A 23919-nucleotide genomic window follows, 5' to 3' on the forward strand; every position below is an offset into this window, starting at 1 on the left:
TTGAAGCTGTCTCATTGTCTGCCATCCTCTTTCTGCTTCTGTTTCACCCCAGGGCGCAGATGTGGAGTCGTTCCAATGTAAGCTTACCTGTCTCAATTCCAGTACACTAGACAAAATGCATCACGTCCTGGACTACAGGTGCATTGTGGCGGGAGGCGAGCAGATCTTCCTGCTTGCTCTTGGGGTGAGTCAGAATACACATTCACAAAGATGGGCCCATTTCAGAGCAACAAGTTGTTTTTTCCCCCCTTGCCTTCACAATGTTAAATACTCACAACACCAGCCATAAGTAGTTATCCAGTCATCTAGCATTGCTGGTCTCAACCCATTTTTTCCCCTTTCTTTGGGTTAAATAAACTCACTTCCACCCAAAAGCTTTTCTTTATCTGTTATATCAATTAACCCTCCCTTTATTTCTCACCCTATTCAGAAGTCCCAGATCTACACATGGGATGGCAAGATGCCTGTGCGCTGGAGGAAACTGGAGAGCTTTAAGCTGGAGCTGCCCAGAGAGACACTCCTGAGTGTGGAGATCGTCCAGGAACTCAAAGGAGAGGTGAGAGGAGGCACTGGAGAGAGGATGCAGAGATCTTGGAAAAGTATTTAAAAGGTCCAAATTGATGGTGGTAGTTTAAGGAAAACCGATACTTTTTTCGGCTTGTCTTTATTTGGTCTAACAAATCCATATTACAGATGGCACACAAATATTCTAGATAAACAAGGATTTATTTTTGTTTTTCAGGGATGTTGTCTTAGCATTGTTTGTTTTTGCCCTTTACACTGCTTGTTGGTGAAATGTGAGATTCAGGAATTTAAACTTTTTTAGTGTTTTGCAGAAAACAGAATGGAAAAACTGATACAAAAAAACAAAAGACAAAGTGTGCGGTTTATATTTTTTAATGCAAGTATACCTGAAGTGGATACTGTCCTTGCTAAATCAATGCTAGGGTGCCACAATTGCTTCTATTTTTCATATCATTGGTCCTTAGGGAAAAGCCCAGCGAAGAATCAACGCGGTACATGTACTTGATGCCCTGATACTCAATGGCACTGATGTCAGAGACCAACACTTCAACCAACGGTAGACCCACACAGCTACACATCCACACCAGCTTTTTACAGCACAAATGTCTCCAAACCTTGCTTCACTCAATAAACAGCAAAACCACATTTTTCCCAATACAAGCTGTATTTCTTTAGGTTCAGGGCCTCAGAAGAAGCCAGATACTGTTAAAACACAATATTGCATGATTAAAGGTTGAAATGGTGTCCATTGCTAATGTTAAATGGTTATCATACCAATGTTGTACCAACTAATTTGTTCCATATAGTCTAAACAGTGCTTTGCGTTTGCAGGATCCAGATGTCTGAGAAGTTTGTGAAGGCCGTGTCCAAGCCCAGCAGACCAGACATGAACCCTATCAGGTAGAATAAGCCCTCTATATATTTAAACTCTGATGGACTTCACACTCCCTCCTAGAGATGTAACGGTATGAAAATTTCATATCGTGATTATAGTGACCAAAATTATCACGGTTATCAGTATTATCGCGGTATTGTTAAAATGTGCTGAAAATGTTCAAAAAGTACTGATACACACACGGAAATCATTTCACCAAGTTTTATTTTGAAAACCACAAATAAAATTAGCAGCACTATGCACTTTTTGTTTGCATAAACATTAAAATAATAAAAATAAATAAAATAATAACATTCCTTATGTAAACATATGAAAAAAACCATACAAATGTGCATTAAAGATGTCACCATGTGGCCATGAGAGGTAACTGCACTTTTGCACATTGCAAATAAGAAAACAGCAACCAAAAAGACATTTCTTCGCATTTTAACAAGCTTTGGATATAATCTGCATTAGGAATGCTGTTTTGGTATAGATAAGCATATGAAACAGTTTTATTTAGCTCAGTACTCATGTTGAACATTAGGGCTACTGTCACTTTAAGAAGATCCCAAATTTCTGTGTACGTGAACCAGGAAGCGTCTAGATTTGTGAGTGTTGAGTCGGCGGTGATTTTGGAGACTGAAGCTATACAGTTTTCTTACCGTAGCCGTAGTAATAATGTGGCAGTAATAGCCAGCCTTAGTTATAGTTTAGGAAATTATTATTTGATTACTCCTGTATGAAGATTTCGCTGTGGAACCGGAATAAATGTTCGTTTTGTTATCTTTTTACACCGGAGTCCTGTGGAGGTTTTTTCCTTGCTTTTCCTTAAGAACGTACTGCGCACGAGTAGCTAACTTTAGCCAGTGGGACGGACCGTCGGCCCTCACAAAGAGTAACGTTTGGTAACATGAAAGCTCAAGTTTACGTTATTGACAAGCTATTAGCAAGTTAGACATGCAAACCATGACATTTTCCCTCATTCCGACGTCCCCACATCAGGCATTCAGCTAAAAGTTAACTTACCTTGCATTCGCTGTAAAGTTGTGGATGCTGGTCACGGAGATGACTCGTAAGATTAGAGGTGTTGCCCCCTTTCGCAGCGATTTTCTTTCTGCATGTTCTGCAGACAGGGTAACCATCTTCCATCAGTTTTCCCTCAGCACTCTTACAAAAACCAAAATACCACCACACTTCAGACTTAGTCCTCTTAGTAGGCGAAAAAATCTCCCGAGCGCCGTCACTGCCTGTGCCTTCCATGTTTCATTGAGGCAAAACAAACCCACGTTGCCTGCAGCGCCTGCGCACCAGCGTCTGAGAGACTATGCTGGACAGTATTTACCGTGAGTTTTTCAAAGCGCGGTAATCAAACACGGTTTTAACGATAATTAAAATTTGAAACGGTAATACTAATCGACGGAAATTTTACCGCGGTTAATCATTAAACCGGTAACCGTTACATCCCTACTCCCTCCACAGAGTCTCCCTCCATGGTCCTCGCAAATAAGTAGAAGTCAGAATAGGCAGACAGGGTTTCTTGGGCCTGGAAATGTGAAAATTCTACATATTCAACAAAGTTTTGCCATGACATCAAAATTTGTTCATAATCTTTTATTAGATTTAACATTCACATTTTCTCATTTCGAAGATGTTCATCCTAAGAGTTGTACAAGAAAGTCAGTATATAAAATTAATTTGTGTCAACCTACAAGCGTCTTGGCACTAAAAAGTAATTATAGTTGCAAGAAAACGTTTGTGAGCCCTTTGGAAGAACCTGGATTTTTGCATTAATTACTCATAAAATATGGTCTGATCTTCATCGAAGTCACAATAAAAGTTTCTTATTTCCTTTCGACTGCAATAATCCTCTTTTTCTGACATCTGTTACCTCTTTCCGCTGCGTCAAGACATCTTTATTTTCTCATCTTTTTTTCTTTTTTTTTCTGGTCCCCATTTTTCTCCTCAATTGTACCTGGCCAATCACCCTGCTCTCTGAGCCGTCCCGGTTGCTGTTCCACCCCCTCTGCCGATCCGGGGAGGGCTGCAGACTACCACATGCTTCCTCCGATACATAGTCACCAGCCGCTTCTTTTCACCTGACAGTGAGGAATTTCACCAGGGGGACGTAGCACGTGGGAGGATCATGCTATTCCTCGCAGTTCCCCCTCACCCCTGAATAGGCACCCCGACTGAACAGAGGAGGCGCTAGTGCAGCGACCAGGACAAATCCCCACATCCGGCTTACCACCTGCAGACAAGGCCAATTGTGTCTGTACGGACGTCCAACTAAGCCGGAGGTAACACGGGAATTCAAACTGGCGATCGCCGTGTTGGTAGGCAACGGAACAGACCACTATGCTACCCAGACGCCCTTATTTTCTCATCTTAAAACAACCTCTTTATGCTTTTAGTTTGTGTGTACTTGAAGACAAACCACTTCAGTAGCTCTTTTTGTTGATGAAATTTATTTATTATCCGGGTCATTGTATTCAATTTTCCCTGTTCCTACGACTGTGGATGTGAGAGGGTGTCTGTTTGTGTATTTGCAATGTATGTTTATGTAATGCTTTTTTTTTGTATGTGTTTTTTAATTTTGTATTTGTTTATAGGACCCCCTTGAAAATGAGATGCTTAATCTCAAGGAGGTGTCCTTCAATAGATTCAAGTTCATAAAAGACAAATCAAAATCTGCTTATAATGACAAAAAAATCATTATTAAAATGGCAGGTTTTTGTGATGTAAAGAAATGGAACCAAGATAAATAATGTCAGAACTTTATCCATCCTTTATTTGAAATTGCAATCTATAAAAGTAAAGTGAAAAACAATCAAAACATTTTAGGGGGGGGGGGTAAAATACAAAATTTAACGATAACCTTGTTGCGGAAGTGTGAACAGCCTTTTATAATTGGGGATGTGGCTGTGTTCAGAATTAGTCAATCACATTCAAACTCATGTTAAATAGTAGTTAGTATACACCTGCCATCAATTAAAGTGACTCTGATTAAGCCCAAATAAAGTTCAGCTGTTCCTGTAGGATGTCCTGACATCTTCTTGGTTGCATCCAACTGCAAAAGCCATGGTCCACAAAGAGTTTACAAAGCATGAATGGGATCTCGCCGTTGAAAGGTATTGATCAGGAGAAGGGTGCAAAAGAATTTCCAAGGCATTAGATATACCATGGAACACAGTGGAGACAATCATCAACAAGTGTAGAGAATATGGCGTAACCGTAACATTATCAAGAATAAGACATCTCTCCCAAATTGATGAGAAGACAAGGTGAAAACTGGTCAAGGAGGCTGCAAAGAGGCCTAAGGCGACCAAAAAAAAAACAACAAACAAACATCCAAGCCCAGCTAATTGTTGCAAAAAGATAACATCCAGTCTCCCAAAACCATGTGGAAAAATTTGTTATGGTCGGATGAGACCAAGGTTGAACTTCTTTGCCATAATTCCAAAAGGTATGTTTGGTGCAAAAACAACACAGCACATCACCAAAAGAACACCATACCCACGGTGAAATGTGGCAGCAGCATCATGCTTTGGGGTGCTTTTCTTCAGCTGAAACTGATTCTCTCCACCTTTGGGAATCATGAGTATCTCCAAAAACCAGTCGTTTTTGTTGCAAAACCTTCAGGCATTTGTTAAAAAGATGAAGAGGAATTTCACCTTTCAGCACAGTGACCCAAAGCATACATCCAAAACAACAAAGGAATGGCTTCATCAAAAGATTGTTTTGGAATGGGCCAGCCAGAGCCCAGACCTGAATCCAATTGAAAATCTGTGGGGTGACCTGAAGAAGACAACAATAGAAGCAACAGACCCACATAAATCTCAAGAACTTGCTCAAATCTCTGTTCATGTGGCCCACTATGAGAAAAACAAATGCAGTGTTCATGGAAGGACACCACAGAGCAAACCACTGCTCTCCAAAAATACATTGCTACATTGCCGCATGTCTCAAGTTTGCAAAAGACCACCTGGATGTTCCACAACACTTCTGGGACAATGTTCTGTGGACGGATGAGACAAAAGTTTAACTTTTTGGCAGAAATGCAATAAGCCATTTTTGAAGGGAAAAAGGCACTGCATGCCATAACTTCCTCCCAGCTGTGAAGAATGATGGAGGGAGCATCATGGTTTAGGGCTGCTTTGCTGCCACAGGGCCTTAGACAGCTTGCAATCACTGAGGGAACAATGAATTCAAAATTATATCAAATTTTACAGAGAATGTCAAGGTAGTGGTCTGTCACCTGAAACTTAATAGAAGTTGGACAGTGCAACAAGACAATAACCTAAAACACAAGTAAATCAACAGACTGTTTTAAAAAGAAGGAAATTCAGGTTTTTGAATGGCAAAGTCAGGGTCTGAGCTCTTTCTTGTTTGCAGTGGTGATGGATGAGATCAGGCAGGAGTCTAGGAGTCTATGTGGACTGTGATATTTGCGGATGACATTGTAATCTGTAGTGAGAATAGGGAGCAGGTTGAGAGCCTGGAGAGGTGGAGGTATGCACTGGCAAGAAGAGGAATGAAAGTCAGTAGGAGCAAGACGGAATACATATGTGTGAACAAGAGGGAGGACAGCAGAATGGTGAGGATGCAAGGAGTAGAGGTGATGAAGGCGTGAGTTTAAATATTTGTGGTCAACTGTTCAAAGTAACGGGGGGTGTGGAAGAGAGGTGAAGAAAGTGCAGGCAGGGGGGAGTGGGTGGAGAAGAGTGTTAGGAGTGATTTGCAACAGAAGGGTACCAGCAAGAGTTAAAGGGAAGGTTTATAAGATGGTAGTAAGACCAGCTTTGGAGATGGTGGCAACGAGGAAAAGATAGGAGGTGAAGCTGGAGGTGGCAGAGTTGAAAATGTGAAGATTTTCATTGGGAGTGACGAAGTACAGGATTAGGAACGAGTATATTAGAGGTACAGCTCAGGTTGGACAATTTGGAGACAAAGCAAGAGAGGCAATAATAACTTTATATAGCACTTTTCTAAAACAATGTTACAAAGTGTTTTACAAAGAAATAAAACCAGACAAGGCAAAATAAGAGTAAGACCAAATAAGTAAGAGTAAAAATAAAAACAATATATAGAAATAAAAACAATATCAAACATTTTTAAAAGTTTTAAGACTAGATTTAAAAGAAGCTGGAGACTTGGTTTGTCTTAGTTCAACAGGAAGAGATTCCCATAGTGTGGGGGCTCTAACAGCAAAAGCCGATCACCCTTTGTAACAAACTGAGACTTGGGAATGAATAACCAGCAGGGCTCCATCTGTGGATCTTAATGGTCGAGGGGGCATGTACCAGGTCAATAAATCAGAAATGGATGTAGGAGCAAGACCATTTAAAGTGTTAAAAGTGAGCAATAAAATGTTTAAAAGCAATTCAAAATATAAGGGGGAGGCAAGCACAGCAGTGATATGGTCATGCCTCTTTTTCCTGGTATTGAGCTGAGCAGTGGCGTTTTGTACCAACTGCAGATGGTGGAAGGAGCGCTTGCTGATTACCAGAATCAAGTGCATTACAATAGTTTAAAAGCATGTACAACTTTTTGCAGATCGGATAAAAATTACCTAATTTTGGAGATTAGCTTGAGCTGAAGAAAGCATGACTGAACAACATGTTTGATATGATTATCAAAACCGAGGGTGGCATTGAATATTACCACAAGATTCCCTAGCAGCCTGCTTAAGACTACCTGACAGACCACCAAGATTAGTAACAAGAGCGCTGATGGAATTTTCGGGACCGAACAGAATCATCTCAGACTTACCATCATTAAATTTGAGAATTTTTGGACATCCAGGATTTAATGTCAGAGAGGCAAGTTCTGAGATTGGCTAGGGTGCTACAATCTGTGGGTTTTAGTGGCATGTAGTATAACTGAGTGCCAGCATAAAAATGGTAGAGCACATCGTCACTTTGAATGACCTGGCCAAGGGGCAGCATGTATATAGAAAAGAGAGGGGCCAAGAACTGAGCCTTGAGGGACACCACAACTGAACTGAGCCATCGAGGAGGTAGAGTTAACCAGAACAACAAAGAAAAGTTCTGTTGATGAGGTAAGAGCGTAATAAGATAAGAGCTGAGCCCTTGATGCCAACCCAAGTTGCAAAAAGAGGACGTTTTGATTGACTGTGTCAAAGGTAGCACTAAAGTCTAAAAGAACTAAAATTGAGCAGTCACCTCTGTCTGCAGTCAGCAGTAGTCATAGTGACCTTAATTAGAGCTGTTTTGGTACTATGAAGTGCTCAAAAACCAGACTATTAAAAACACTTAGTGTTCATAAAAGAAATCCATTGGCAAGATTGAGATGGTTTGGACATGTACGGAGGAGAGATGCTGGGTATATTGGGAAAAGGATGCTGAATATGGAGCTGCCAGGGAAGAGGAAAAGAGAAAGGCTAAAGAGAAGGTTTATGGACGTGGTGAGGGAGGACATGCAGGTTGCTGGCGTGACGAGATGGAAACGGATGATCCTCTGTGGTGACCCCTAACGGGAGCAGCCAGGAGTAGTAGAATGGCGAAGTCCAGATGAGTCCAACTGAGATGCTGTGAGATGACCTGAAGAGGGCTTTTCATGCAAGAAATACCAGAAATATCGATGCACTGAAACAGTTTTGTAGGGAGGAATGGTCTAAAATTCCTCCTCACTGTTGTGCAAGTCTGATCAGCAGCTACAGGAAATGTTTGGAGATTATTGCTACTAAATGAGGTTGTACCAGTCATTAAACACAAGGATCCACATACATACTTTTTCCAGCATGGATTGTGAATAATTAATCAATGTGTTCAGTCAAGACATCCATCCATTATCCGAACCACTTATCCTGTTCTCAGGCTCGCAGGGATGCTGGAGCCTATCCCAGTAGTCATTGGGTGGCAGGTGGGGAGACACCCTGGAATGGCTGCCAGGCCATCACAGATCCCGTGCGCGCGCGCGCGCGCGCACACACACACACACACACACACACACACACACACACACACACACACACACACACACACACACATTCATACCTAGGGACAATTTAATATGGCCGATTCACCTAACCTGCATGTCTTTGGACTGTGGGAGGAAATTGGAGTACCCGTAGGAAACCCACACAGACACGGGGAGAACATGTAAACTCCACACAGAGGATGACCCCCAAGGTTGGACTACTCCAGGGCTCGAACCCAGGACCTTCTTGCTGTGAGGCGACCGTGCTAACCACTGCACCACCGTGCCACCCCAGTAAAGAATAATAAATCCATAAATCAATCAATGACGTGAAAAGTATAATTGTTTGTGTGTCATTAGGTGAAATGTTTCTGTTATGACTTTGATGAAGATCCGACCACATTTTATGAGTAATGTAGAAATCCAGGAAATTCCAAATGGTTCACAAACTTTTTCTTGCAACTGTATATATATTATAGCCAAGAGTGCATGTCATGTCAAGTTCAAATAGTGTAACTTTATAGGTTTCTCACCAGCAGCAAGGTGACTAATAGCATTAAGATAATGCCACAAATCAGAATAACAGTTATGCTTAGAGATCATCTATGAATTAAGGTAGGCCTAGAACTGTAAAGTTCCCATAGCTATGATGGAAGCCAGGAGTTCACGACACCATTTATTAAGTCTAGCTCCTAGCATGATGCATGGCTTCTTGTACATTTATTCCCCTATTGAGAGAATGAATAATCAAATAAAACATTTTCTGAATAAATAGGTCTCTGAATATATAAGTGATAGTCATGACTCCATGAAAATCACTATTCATTTAAAAAAATTGAAAGATATGAACACATGCTGGTTATGAAAAATTCAAGTGAAAATTGTGGACTTTGCAAAAATATTAGAGATGCACTGATTGCAATTTTCTTGGCCAATTCCAATTTTCTAAAAGTATGACCTGCCGATTCCATTTTTTTTCCTAAGAACTATAATTGATAGCATACACAAACATTTTTGTTACTTGTCTTTATTAGAAATCTAAATTGTATGTTCATAAAAAGACTTTGACTATTAAACACTTTCCAAAACTGCTCCAGGTTACAAGAACTTCTCCCAGTCTCACTCAAACAAATCTCAAAATAAAAAAGTGCTCCAGGTTACTAGTTATTATGACTTTGATGAAGATCAGACCACACTTTATGAGTAATGTAGAAATCCAGGTAATTCCCAATGGTTCGCAAACTTTTTCTTGCAGCTGTATATTATAGCCAAGAATGCCTGTCATGTCAAGCTCAAATAGTGTAAGTTCACAGTAGGTTGCTCACCAGCAGCAATGTAACTAATAGCATTAAGATAATGCCACAAATCAGAATAACAGTTATGCTTAGAGATCATCTATGAATTAAGGTAAGCCTAAAAAAGTAAAGTTTCCACAGATGTCAAGTCCATCCATCCATTATCCAAGCCGCTTATCTTGCTCTCAGGGTTGCGGGGATGGTGGAGCCTATCCCAGCAGTCATTGGGCGGCAGGCGGGGAGACACCCTGGACAAGCCGCCAGGCCATCACGGGGCCAACACACACACACAAGTCAAGTCAATTTTATTTGTATAGCCCAATATCACAAATTACAAATTTGCTTCAGGGGGCTTTACAGCAACACAACATCCTGTCCTTAGACTGTTACATTGAAATAAGGCTCCAGCATCCCCGCGACCCCAATTGGGATAAGCAGCTTGGATAATGGATGGATGAGGAGGATGCCAAGCAGTGTCCAGACGCCACCGGAACAGCCCAGCACCCAAGCCTAATGACCAGTATCGCCATGTAAAAAAAAAACAACAACAAAAAAACAATGCTGTGATGGAAGCCAGGAGTTCACGACACCATTTATTAAATCTAGCTCCTAGCACGGAGCATGCCTTCTTGTACATTTGTTCCCCTACTGAGAGAATTAATAACCAAATAGAACATTTTCTAAATAAATACGTCTCTAAATATATAGGTGATAGTCATGACTCCATGAAAATCACTATTCATTTAAAAAATTGAAAGATTTGAACACATGCTGGTTATGGAAAATTCAAGTGAAAATTGTGGACTTTACTTGGCAAAAATATTAGAGATGCACTGATTGCAATTTTCTCGGCCAATTCCGATTTTCTAAAAATCTGACCAGCCGAGTCTGTTTTTTTTCTTTTTCTAAGAACTGGAATTGACAGCATATACAAACATTTTTGTAACTTTTCTTTAATGGAAATCTCAATTGTATGTTCATAATAAGACATTGACTGTTAACTAACATTTTTCCAAAGCTGCTCCAGGTTACAAGACCTTTCCCCACTCTCACTCAAACAAATCTCAAAATAAAAAAAGTGCTCCAGGTTACTAGAGAGAGCTTTTTTGTGCAAATAAAATCTAACTGAAAATTAATTTCGGTATATCCCGCTTTATCTAGCATGTTTTACATACCCAAAGTCCATCCATCCATCCATCCATCCGTTGTCTTAACCGCTTATCCTGCTCTCAGGGATGCTGGAGCCTATTCCAGCAGTCATTGGGCGGCAGGCAGGGAGACACCCTGGACAGGCCGCCAGGCCATCAAGGGCCGACACACACACATACACACACACATTCATTCCTAGGGACAATTTAGTACCGCCAATTCACCTGACTTACATGTCTTTGGACTGTGGGAGGAGCCCCTGGAGGAAACCGACGCAGACACGGGGAGAACATGCAAACTCCACACAGGATGCCTCAGGACGACCCCCAAGGTTGGACTACCCCAGGGCTCGAACCCAGGACCTTCTTGCTGTGAGGCAACCGCGCTAACCACTGTGCCAACTTGCCGCCCGTACCCAAAGTCAAGTCAAGTCAAGTCAATTGTATTAGTATAGCCCAATATCACAAATTACAAATTTGCCTCAAGGGGCTTTACAGCAACACAAGATCCTGTGCTTAGACCCTCGCATCGGATAAGGAACAACTTCCTAAAAAAAAACCTTTAACAGGGAGACAAAATAGGAAGAAACCTCGGGGAGAGCAACAGAGGAGGGAGCTCTCTCCCAAGATGGACAACATGGATGTTGTGTTTACGCAATTTACAGAATACAACATTGAAAGAGGATAACAGAATTATAACGGAATTATAAAATATATGAAGAATATGATGCTCAACAGCAAACAACAGTTTTCAACGACATGTTTTGGCTTGTGTTTGTGTGTGTCTGTGGCGTTACTGTCTGTGCTGCTGTGTGCGGGATGTCAACCATTGTGCGGCGCATGCGTGTAAATTTGAATGGCACAGAATCAGCTACTACAGTGCATCTGGAAAGTATTCACACCCCTTCACTTTCCCCACATTTTGTTATGTTACAGCCTTAATCCAAAATGGATTAAATTCCTTTTTTTCTCATCAATCTACACACAATACCCCATAATGACAAAGTGAAAAAGGTTTTGTAGAAATTTATGAAAATTTATTAAAAATAAAAAACTGAAATATTGCATGTATAAAGTATTCACACCCTTTGCTATGACACTCAAAATTGAGCTCAGGTTCATCCTGTTTCCACTGATCATCCTTGAGATGTTTCTACATCTTGATTGGAGTCCACCTGTAGTAAATTCAATTGATCGGACATGATTTGGAAAGGCACACACCTGTCTATATAAGGTCCCACTGTTGACAGTGCATGTCAGAACAGAAACCAAGCCATGAAGTCAAAGGAATTATCTGTGAAACTCCGAGACAGGATGGTATCGAGGCACAGATCTGGGGAAGGGTACAAAAAAATTCTACAGCTTTGAAGGTCCCGAAGAGCACAGTGGTCTCCATCATTCGTAAATGGAAGAAGTTTGGATCCACCAGGACTCTTCCTAGAGCTGGCCGCCCAGCCAAACTGAGCAACCGAGGGAGAAGGGCCTTGGTCAGGGAGGTGACCAAGAACCCGATGGTCACTCTGACAGAGCTCCAGTGTTCCTCTGTGGAGATGGGAGAACCTTCCAGAAGGACAACCATCTCTGCAGCACTCCACCAATCAGGCCTTTATGGTAGAGTGGGCAGACGGAAGCCTCTGCTCAGTAAAAGGCACATGACAGCCTGCTTTGAGTTTGCCAGAAAGCATCTAAAGGACTCTCAGATCATGAGAAACAAGATTCTCTGGTCAGATGAAACCAAGATTGAACTCTTTGGCCTGAATGCCAAACGTCACGTCTGGAGGAAACCAGGCACCGCTCATCACCTTGCTAATACCATCCCTACAGTGAAGCATGGTGGTGGCAGTGTCATGCTGTGGGGATGATTTTCAGCGGCAGGAACTGGGAGACTAGTCAGGATGGAGGGAAAGATGAATGGAGCAAATTATAGAAAGATCCTTGATGAAAACCTGCTCCAGAGCGCTCAGGACCTCAGACTGGGGTGAAGGTTAACCTTTCAACACAACAACGACCCTAAGCACACAGCCAAGACAACGAAGGAGCAGCTTCGGGACAAGTCTGTGAATGTCCTTGAGTGGCCCAGCCAGAGCCCAGACTTGAACCCCATTGAACATCTCTGAAAACACCTGAAAATAGCTGTGCAGCGATGCTCCCCATCTAACCTTACAGAGCTTGAGAGGATCTGCAGAGAAGAATTGGAGAAATACCCCAAATATAGGTGTGCCAAGCTTGTAGCTTCATACCCAAGAAGACTTGAGGCTGTAATTGCGTCCAAGGGTGCCTCAACCAAGTACTGAGTAAAGGGTGTGAATACTTATGTACATACAATATTTCAGTTTTTATTTTTAATAAATTTGCAAAAATTTCTACAAAACCTTTTTCACTTCGTCATTATGGGGTATTGTATGTAGATCGATGAGGGAAAAAAAGGAATTTAATCAATTTTGGAATAAGGCTGTAACATAACAAAATGTGAGGAAAGTGAAGGGGTGTGAATACTTTCCGGATGCACTGTATATCAGAGACTGACCAGCTGGTCATGGCTGATCAAGCCAAAAATGGGCTGATTCTGGTCACTGGCCAATCGATTGGTGCATTTCTAAAAAAATAGTAATTTCTCTGTATTACTGTAATACTGTAATACTCTGTATTGTAAAAAAAACAACATTCTGTTTCATGGATGTTTTCAATAAAGTGTAAAATACCTTTTTTCTCCAACCAGAGTGAAGGAAGTTTACCGGCTGGAGGAGATGGAGAAGATCTTTGTCAGGTATGACAAGACCACTGTCATTTAGACTGTCAGGTGAACTGTAGATTGTCTTGCAATTTCCCAGTAGTTTGTTAGCCTCCCAAGTGGTGAGGATAGAGGATAACATGGCTTTTTATTGTTTGTTTTTGTTCAGCTGTTGTCTCTCTTGTCATTGATTGGATTTGTCCTTACACAGGCTTGAAATGAAGGTGACAAAGAGCTCAGGAGGAGTCCCACGACTCTCCTATACTGGCAGAGATGACCGTCACTTCCTACCAACGGGCCTTTACATCATCAAGACTGTTAATGGTTTGTGTGCGCGTGCTTGCTTTTTTTTATTTTTGATTCATTTATTTATCAAACAGGGACAGTGTACATACACATTGTTACATGTTAAAATATAAAACAGTTGCCTACAGTGCATAAAGACTTTTGCTAATTTGCGACCTCCTGTCCTTGGCGTGCATTTGAGCCTGTGTATAAATGAACAGCAGAATTGGTTCAATTATATGAACCAGGCAGCAAAGACATAACTAGCCTGAGCTTTCTCAACTGAAAGATACTTGGATTTCTACAACATCAGCAGTTTTGAATGTTGCTAAGGATTAAAGAGAGGCAGAGAAAACAAGTGAGAAAGACAAAGAGAGACGTAGAGAGAGCTGCTGCTCTATATGATAGCAGTTAATTGTATTTTTCGTAACTACTGCTTTCAGTGCAATACAAGATTAACCGTATGGACCCTTTGAGTGCTTAGTATTTACATTGCATTATGGTAAAGGCCCACAGACAGCTGGTCTGTAAAGCTTTGTGCAAATACAACATTTGAATGTGAGTGTGTGTATGAGAGACAGAGAGGAGAGAGAGCGAGAGCAAGCGAGCAAGCAGAGTGATTGAATCACACTTGTTGCCATGTTTTTGTTAGAATTTGAATAGGACAACTATATCTCTATGCCAAATACCTTCCTTCTTTCCTCATCTCTGACCATAAGAACCATGGACTATGGGCTACAGCAAGAACTCCAAGAAGAAATTCTTCTATAATAAGATCACCAAGGAGTCCACCTATGATCTGCCACCTAACTCTGTTGCCCCATTCCAGTATGTACCCTCATCTCTATTGATAGCACAATCAAACTCATCTATACTGGTTAAATATTTTCTGACTATAAAGCAATTACCTTGTACAAATTTAAATGTTCAGTGAGTGAAGTCAGACATTGTCCCTTTACAGTGGAGGATGTCATTTTGTTAAAGTTACAATCCAGGGATGGGTTGCATCAAGTGTCTTTACTAAGCCTGGTTCTAATTGCTGAGTTGGTCTTTGTTAAGACCAGTCTTTAGAATGGATTTTAAATTGGTTGCACCAACCAAACTTAAACCTAGTCTTAACCACGTCCAGTCCTAGCAATGTGCTTCCATGTGAACGCCCACCCAACTATGGCTGTTGCCTAGCACAGTGAGTTGCTAGGATACATTGTTAACAATCTCCCGCTGGCTTGCTAGTTTGTAGCTAATCATTTATTTGTTACAAAGTTATGGAGGATCAAAGAAAAATAAAAGTCAATTTCACAGACATTGAGATACGAAAATTAATAGAGCTGAACAGCCTGCACGAGAAAACGCTGACTGCCAAGCACTACAACGTAATAACAAACATGAAGAAGCAGTTGACGGAGAGAAATAACAGAGGCCATGAATGATTGTTCAATGATTGTTTAGTTTGTTAGTTTAATAATAGCTATTTTAATAATACCATGCAAGGCGGCGGCTCAGTGCCAGTGGCACCCTGTGGAGGGCCCAACAGGTGGTGGACTGATCATGTCTCCGATTGTGTTTTGAAACGCACCGTTCACATGAAAGTGAAGTGCTATTAGCAGCTGCAACGCGGGTGACAACGCTGCGCTGTGGTCCGACAAACTGCAAGTCCGGTGACAGCTCTTCAATAAGTTCATCTCTCCTACAGAATCAAAACCTCTCCATCAGCTCCTCGCCTTTGTATATGTCCAATGGATTGCTTCTGTCCCTAATAATTCTCTCCCATCTAAAACCCACTCGTTGTAAAGTTGATATACAAGACACACCACAAGTGTTACAAGCTGTGTTGTTTAAAGCCATTACTATGGAAACAGCCTAGCTTTTGACTTTACATCTGCTCCTGACTAGTCTTAAGATTTATGTCTTGGTGAGAAGGTTAAGCCTCGATGGTGAAACCAGCGTACCTATTAGGTTGGACTTAGAACGCCAAGTTACAACCAACTTAGCTTAAGACCAGGCATTAGCCCTGTTGGTGCAACTGGCCCCTGAAGATCATCTGAATTTACTGACAGGGTAATTGCAGCAGTGTTTGAGCTCTCCAAATCTCAGGGATCCATTTGCAATGAAAGTCATGACTGCTGTTGTGACCAAACCAAGAAGAGTATTTGAAGTTGTAGGAACTGTTCGTAAAGGCCTTTTAAAAGCTTGTTCAGCCATATCTGAAGATGTTTTCTCCATTAAGTCCTCCTCAACAGTAACAACTAAAATAAGCTACTGCAAATGAGTTCATGATTTGGATGTTCGTGTGTTGGTGGTGGTTTACATTAAAATCTTCAGGACTGTAATTGTAAATAACAGCATCAGTCCATGTTACTTTAGCAATACTCAGAAGGCCATTCTCATATTTATGATAAGTCTTAATAATATGATTTATGACCAGTATCATTTCATTTGTGTTTTGTTTATTCAGCATCTGCCACTCAGAGCGGCTCTTCTGGGCATGGGTGGATGGGGTCATAGTTCATGATTCCCAGACCCGGGTGGATCCTGAGAAACTGTCCAAAGACGACATGCTGACCTTCATTCACCAAAACTACCAACCCTGAGAGACATTCACACACCAAGGGCTTGTCCTGCTAGTACTTAGATACAGAATGCACTATGTTGGCTTAGAGCCCAGCTTGATACTGGCTGGAATTTAACTGTTTTTTTTTTCCGAGTCAAATGGAAGATAGTTAGCCGAGGTTTCTAGCAGTGACATTTGGACTGCTTGTTGGCAATGGACATGTGGCAGACCACTATCTCACTGCCTTTTTCATTGATGTTTGCTGTATGAATTAAACTGTACAGAATTCACCAAAGTAGAGCATACTAATAGAGTTTAAAAATAAAAACCTTACTGCCATTGTCGCCATGTTGGGTTGCATGTCCTGTTTATCGATGCTACAGTTATCATCCATACCTTGCTTTTCTGTGTGTTAATTCTAGCGACAAGAGAGAGAAGAATCCGCAAAATATTACTACAGGAAATAATCTTAAGTATGGCTCTTGCTATGGACTCAATTTTACAAACAAATTCATTCTTTATTACTTTACTCTGGGTCTATTTTGAGTATGCTTGGTCTTCTCTTGTTCACTCTTTAGGGGAAAGGATTTATGCAAAGTCCTCTCACATGCCAAATGATCCTTTTTGCCATTAATAAATTCTCACAACTTACTGATAATGCAGTTGGTCCATAAATGTAATTTGTAAATGTTAATTAGATCTAAGCCTACTTACTGTGTTTTGTCATCTGCATTCATGTATTCATTGATATCAACAACATCTGCAGTATCATCTCTCATAGCTGTGCTGTTATGGAGTGAGTGAATGATTGAGTTTGGGTTTTAGAAGATGTGCTAATTTGGGATTTGGGGTATATCTACCTACAGCGCATCTTTGTTTTTGTTGCATCCTTTTTTTCTGGACTCATTCTGGTTTTATTTGTATGTGTATGTTTGAAATACTTTGATCAGGTGAAATTTTCCTGTTAAATTAGCAATCGGTCCTGTTGGTAACAATGACATCATAGTAATAAAAGTAGACATTCATCTCAGAAGTGAGTTTCAATTCAATTCAATTCAACACTTTATTGCAGACTCAGGATCCATAACAAAGACAAATAGGTAAAAGACAAACCCCGGACAATACACAGAGTAAACACAATAAAATAGCATAAATGGAACAAATCATTATCTTATAAGAAGGCGGCTATACCAGTGGTCCCATCGCCGGGATTGGTAGCGTGTGGCACTGAATCTTATATTAGTTAAACTTAGATGATTATATTATCAGAGTCATTTAGCTGGAAAATAAATGTATACATAAGATTTCTTAGAAAAGCCTGAAAGGTACTGACTCCTGCAGCCACAAACATTTCACTTGCACTACACCATCTAGGTCTTTTTAATAGTATTCTCATTGCATCATTATAAGCTACTCAAAGCCTCTGTAAGCTTGCTTTTTTATAGTTTGACCACAGGTGTGCAGTATAAAGTGGTGTACAAGATGCTCTGAACAGAGACATCTTCACACTAACTGAACACATACCAAACTTGCGTGACAGTGTTTGCTTGTGCATACATCACAAGGCATCGCCTATAAATATCGTCTGTCATTTGTTCAATAATATAATGTAATGTAATTTCATTATGTATATACGTATATATATATATATATGTGTGTGATATATGTGTGTGTGTGTGTGTGTGTGTGTGTGTGTCTGTGTGTGTGTGTGTAAAATCCAGTGAGTCAAGTAAATTCTTTATGAGACAGTACAAGCCTGTTTCATGCCATAAGCAATCATAAAGAATTTACTTGACTCACTGGATTATTTTGCTCCTTATTTGTTGAGCACTTTCCCTACCGTTGAGTGTTTCTTTTAACAGTTATTTTTATATATATATATATATATATATATATATATATATATATATATAAGCTAAGTAGGGAATTCTAGCTGTCCCTCTCCCCAGCAACGCCTTCCAGCTCCTCCCAGGGGGATCCCAAGGCGTTATCAGGCCAGATTGGACATGTAGTCCCTCCAGCGAGTTCTGGGTCTACTCCGGGGTCTCCTCCCAGTTGGACTTGCTCAGTAAACCTCCAAAGGAAGGTGCCCAGGAGGCATTCTAATCAGATACCCGAACTGGCTCCTTTCGATGCAAAGGAGCAGTGGCTCTACTCCGGGCTCCCTCCAGATGTCCGCGCACCTCACCCTATCTCTAAGGCTGAGCCCAGACACCCTACGGAGGAAATGCATTTCAACCGCTTGTATCCGCGATCGCACCCATTTGGTCACTACCCAAAGCTCATGACCACAGGTGAGGGTTGGAATGAAGATTGACTGGTAAATTGAGAGCTTTGCCTTCTGGCTCAACTCCCTCTTCATCATAACAGTCCAGTACAATGTCCGCATTACTGCTGACGCTGCACTAATCCGCACGTCAATCTCCCACTCCATCCTACCCTCACTCATGAACAAGACCCCGAGTTACTTGAACTCCTTCACTTGAGGCAACAACTCATCCCCAACCTTGGGGGGAAGCAATCCACCATTTTCCAGCAGAGAACCATGGCCTCAAACTTGGAGGTGCCGACTCTCATCCCGACCATTTCACGCTCCGCTGCAAACCACCCCGGTGCATACTGGAGGTCTTGTTCTGATGAAGCCAATAAAACCACATCATCTGCAAAGAGCAGAGATGTCTGTCGTCAGCTCTACGCCCACTGTTTCGCACACTATAAAGATTTTGATGCAATTCAGGAGGCACTTTGGTCTTAACAGACCATCCCCTCATTCCCCAATATGTCGTAACCACTTGTTTAAACCATCGTGTATTGATCTCACCTTCCAAACCTGGTTTCAAAGTCAAAGTATCTTTATTGTCCCTTACAGGGAAATTAGTTTGCAGCCAGTATATACTATAAAACCCACACAAAACAAAACATACAAACACCAAGGCAGAATTGACACATCACTGATGGACAACAAAAAACAACAGGACACAGCGGGTAAAGAGAACCAAAGGAGTTCAGATATACAGACCATGGAAACAAGCGATCTGCAGACAACAGATGAATACTATCTACTATTTAACAATTGAATGGCAGTGGGGACAAAGGAAGCCTTGTATCTCTTAGTCCTAATACAGGGCATCCTCAACTGACGACCTGTGGGTAACAGCTCAAACACTGGCTGAAGGGAGTGGCACTCCAGAATGGAAGTAACCTTTCTGAACACCTTCCTATTATAAAGGTCAGTAAGCTGGGCTTGACTTCTCCCTGAAATCTTACTAGCCCATTTGATGAGTCTTATCAAGCATTTTTTTTTATTGGCCAGAGTTAAGTTACCAAACCAAGTACCAATACAGTACATTAAAACTGTTTCAATAAAACTTCTATAAAAGAGAGTCATCATCTGGGAGGAGACATTAAATTTGCATTTTTTTCCTCAGGAAAAAAGTCTTTGTTGGACCTTCTTTGATGTGGCAGCAACATGAGTTTCAAAGCACAATTTGTTGTAGAGAACAACCCCCAGATATTTGTAGCTGTCCACAAGCTCACTGTCAGCACCTTTAATGCTGGTTGGTACAGGACTAGGAGAAGTCTTTCTAAAACTGATTATCACATCTTTAGTTTTAGACACATTTAAGTGGAGAAAGGACTCATCACACCAAGACACAAAATCGTCGACCATAGGTCCATCTTGTTCCTCCTCCCCTTCAAGAAGACTCGCAATCACTGAATCATCCGCAAATTTGAATATGTGTCTATTGGTCATCATCATCATCATCGGCAGTCACTTGTTGTCGAACATGACTGTCCTCCTTCTTGGTCCTTATGGGTTTTCAGGTGGGTGAAGAGGCCAATCCTGGAGCTGCATATTTTGGTGCAGTGTGGGCAGGTGTGGGTGGTGGTAGTCGTGGGATTTGTTTGGGCCTTTTTGGTGGAAATTCTCTCCTTTCTGAGTCTGCACTTGTCTTCTGCAGCACGGCGGAGATCATTATTATATAGTGCAGCTCCTTCCCGGACAAGTTTTCTCCAGGTCGCCCTGGTGATTGCTGTGTCCTCCCAGATCTTAGGGTCTATGTGGCATTTTTTGATGTTTGCTTGGATGTTATCCTTATACCTTTTCTTTTGACCTCCCGGGGCACATTGTCCTGTGAGAAGGTGGGAGTATAGGACTTGTTTTGGGAGGCGAGAGTCAGGCATACGGATGACATGGCCGGTCCATCTGAGCTGGTGTTGGGCGATGGTGGCAGTGATAGTGGGAATGTTAGCCTCCCCCAGGACACTGGTGTTGGTGCATCTATTTTCTCAGGTGATCTTGAGGATTTTTCAGAGGCACCTCTGATGAAGTGCCTCTAGTGCCTTCAGGTGCCTGCTGTATGTTGTCTGGGATTCTGATCCATACAGTAGGGTGGGCAACACTCCTGCTCTGTAGACCAGAATTTTCGTCCTGGCCTGGAGGTCGCGGTTTTCAAAGACCCTTTTTCTTAGTCTTGAGAAAACCCCACTGGCACAACTGAGGCGGTGGTGTATTTCCTCATCAATGTTAGCTTTGGAGGATAGGAGGCTTCCGATATATGTAAAGTGGTCCACATTTTCCAGTCTGGTTTTGTCAACAGAGATAGTTGGGGTGGAGCAGGGTTATTTGTGTTGGGTGGTGGCTGGTAGAGGATCTGGGTCTTTTTTATGTTAAGGGCCAGACCAAGCTGCTTGTATGCCTTGGCAAAGGCATCCAGAATGCACTGGAGGTCCTCTTCTGAATGGGCCACGAGGGCATTGTCGTCAGCATACTGCAGCTCCATGATGGATATGGTGGTGGTTCTGCTTTCAGCCCTGAATCTGTTGATGTTCAAGAGTTGTCCGTCGGTTCTGTACATGATTCTGACTCCTTGTGGCAGGTGTGTACCCGTAAGATGGAGGATAGCAGAAATTAAAATGGAGAACAGGGTAGGAGCAATGACACAGCCCTGCTTGACTCCAGTGTGAACCCTGAAGGGTTGCGTTTCATCCCCACTGCCACTGAGTACTATGGCTGACATAGTGTCATGCAGTAGTCTCAGTATCCGGATGTATTTGTGTCTATTGGCATGGTTGCTGAGAGAGTCATTAGCGAACAAGATGTAGAGTAACGGGGAGAGGCAACAACCCTGAGGGGAACCTGTTGAAGAGTACAGTTGATTGGAAAAGGGGCCATTAACCCTCACACTCTGGGACCTATCAGTCAAGAAGTCCAGTATCCAGCCAGTTAGATTAACATCCAGTTTGAAGAGATGAACTGGTTTTAACAGATGTGGCTGAGGAGAAATCTATAAACAACAGCCTGGCACAAGCATTTGTCCCCTCAAGATGGCGGTACAGAAAATTTAATAAGCGTTATCATGGCATTTTGTCCACCCTTATCGGGCCTGTATGCAAATTGCAGTGGATCAAGGGATTTCTCCATCTGCGATAAAACTTCGTTTTTATTGAGCTTCTCAAATATCTTCATGATTAGAGATGTCAATGCTACTGGCCTATAGTCATTTAATGTCACAGGGGTTGTAGTCTTGGCAACTGGTACAACTGTGGAATGTTTCCATAATTTAGGGACCCTCTGTTGCTGAAGGGATAGTGTGAAAATAGTGTGAAAGATTCCACACTACTGTTCAGTACAGGTTTTATGGCCACAGATATTATCAGATCCAGGGCTTTTGCTAGATTTGGTGACTTTGAAATGTTTTTCCACACTTTTGATATCAAGAGTCAAAGCTGGGGGAGCTCAAGTGCTGTAAAATTTGTTCAACTCATCAGCCATCTGTTTATCTGAATTAAAACCAGCCAGAGCAATGTTCCTGTTGCCTTTGTCTTTACACCCAGTCATAGATGTCATGGCCAGGCTACCCTTAAATTGTTACTGGTCAGCTCAGCTTCTATTTTATCTCTGTACCTGAGTTTAGCCTTTTTGATTTCTGACCTGATCTCCTTCTTTGTTTCCTTAACTACAGTATCATTGCCCTCTTTAAAATACTTTTTTTCCTTTTATGAATCAAACCCTTAAGGGCTGATGAAGCCCATGGTGTGTTATTAGGGAAAATCTTGACAGCCTTAGCTGGAATCACATTGTCTATACAAAAGGAGATGTAGCTACACACAACTTACACTAGCTCATTAATATTGTCTGAGGATTCAGTAAACACTGACCAGTCTGTACAGTCGAAGCACCCCTTTGACAAGGGAATCAAACTGTTCAAATCTCTGTACAGCAAAGGGACTTTCTCATCATTTCCAGACCTGTCTGAAAGATTCAGTTTGCCTAGATCTCATCTATTTCGTTATTTCTGTTATATCAGGTTCACGGAGCATAAAGGAGATGCGTCAGGCATGATGTGCGTAACTAGAAAGATCCTCTCTTTACCCGCCCAGTCTCGGTTATATATCCCCCAGCTCCCCCTACGGGTGCCCATAAGTACCTAACACAACAGGTTATATATCCCACAGCTCCCCCTACGGGTGCCCATAAGTACCTAACACAACATCCCCCTTTCTGAGATGAAAACGTTAAGTTTTTACTATTATTACAACTGACAAGAAATCAACATATCAATCAATATCTGTAAGACTGAAACTCAGACAATAACATCGAATAAAATCACTTTTCTTTCCATCCAAGAGAATGTTTCCTTTTCTTTTCCTTATAAGAATATAATGTAATTTATCTTTTACAGAAGATACAGAACACTTCTTTATTCCTTTTTTTTTTTTGAACAAAATAATTCAACAGAAATTTCTTTCTTTTTTTTCTAAGAGGGGGGTTAGACTGCCCCAGCCCTCAACTGAGTGAGGGGATTATTCTGCCCCTTTAACCACTCAGTGTGTCCCAAAGCACCTGTTTAACTAAGTTACAAAGTCCGTCAGGTGGAGTGGAGGACAACGTTGCCTCACAGGGTACCTTTGGGCAGACCCAGTCTGTGGTTGGGGTGAGGTCTCACTGGAGACAGGTGTGGGATCTGGGGGGGGGCACCATCTGCAGCTGTAATCTGCAGATCATCAGGTAGGTTAGCGGGCAGCTAAGGTGCTGCAGTGGCACTACTAGTGTTCTGCTGGCGTTGTGTTGTGCCAGGTGGTTTAATACATGGACCTGGTCTACAGTAAACTGGTCAAATGGTTGGACTATATGGAACAAATGAAACGAACTGCTTGGCAGGACAGAGACATCATGACACGTGTCCCTGGGCTGTCCATCATGACATGTGTCCCTGGGTTGTCCATCATGACACATGTCCCTGGATTGTCCTTCATCATGACACGTGTCCCTGGGTTGTCCATCATGACACGTGTCCCTGGGTTGTCCTTCATCATGACACGTGTCCCTGGATTGTCCTTCATCATGACACATGTCCCTGGGTTGGCCTTCATCATGACACGTGTCCCTGGGTTGTCCATCATGACACATGTCCCTGGGTTGTCCTTCATCAGTCGGAATGTCAGACATACCTTTAGGATCAGAGCTGAGGTCGAACTCAACATGTACATGTCAGGGTATTCAGAGAAGTTTGCTTCCGCTTCTGCCAGAACCTGAAAAAGGCCTGACCCAACCACAACTCACC

At 41.9% G+C, this 23919-nt stretch overlaps 1 protein-coding gene across 2 annotated transcripts in view; it reads left to right on the plus strand.

The window, feature by feature from the left end:
* Window positions 1-17378, plus strand: part of cmtr1 (cap methyltransferase 1) — a 27998-nt gene extending 10620 nt beyond the window's left edge. For both annotated transcript variants that reach the window (XM_056294620.1, XM_056294621.1), the window contains 8 exons: window positions 53-184; window positions 431-556; window positions 990-1081; window positions 1357-1425; window positions 13504-13551; window positions 13727-13839; window positions 14520-14628; window positions 16256-17378. In XM_056294620.1, coding sequence (XP_056150595.1) covers window positions 53-184; window positions 431-556; window positions 990-1081; window positions 1357-1425; window positions 13504-13551; window positions 13727-13839; window positions 14520-14628; window positions 16256-16391 — 825 coding nt within the window. In that variant the 3' untranslated portion in view covers window positions 16392-17378. The remainder of the gene's footprint in view (window positions 1-52; window positions 185-430; window positions 557-989; window positions 1082-1356; window positions 1426-13503; window positions 13552-13726; window positions 13840-14519; window positions 14629-16255) is intronic.
* The last annotated feature ends 6541 nt before the right edge of the window (window positions 17379-23919 follow it).

This window comes from Lampris incognitus, chromosome 15 (assembly GCF_029633865.1).
Source record: "Lampris incognitus isolate fLamInc1 chromosome 15, fLamInc1.hap2, whole genome shotgun sequence".
In the NCBI taxonomy this organism is placed as follows: domain Eukaryota; kingdom Metazoa; phylum Chordata; class Actinopteri; order Lampriformes; family Lampridae; genus Lampris; species Lampris incognitus.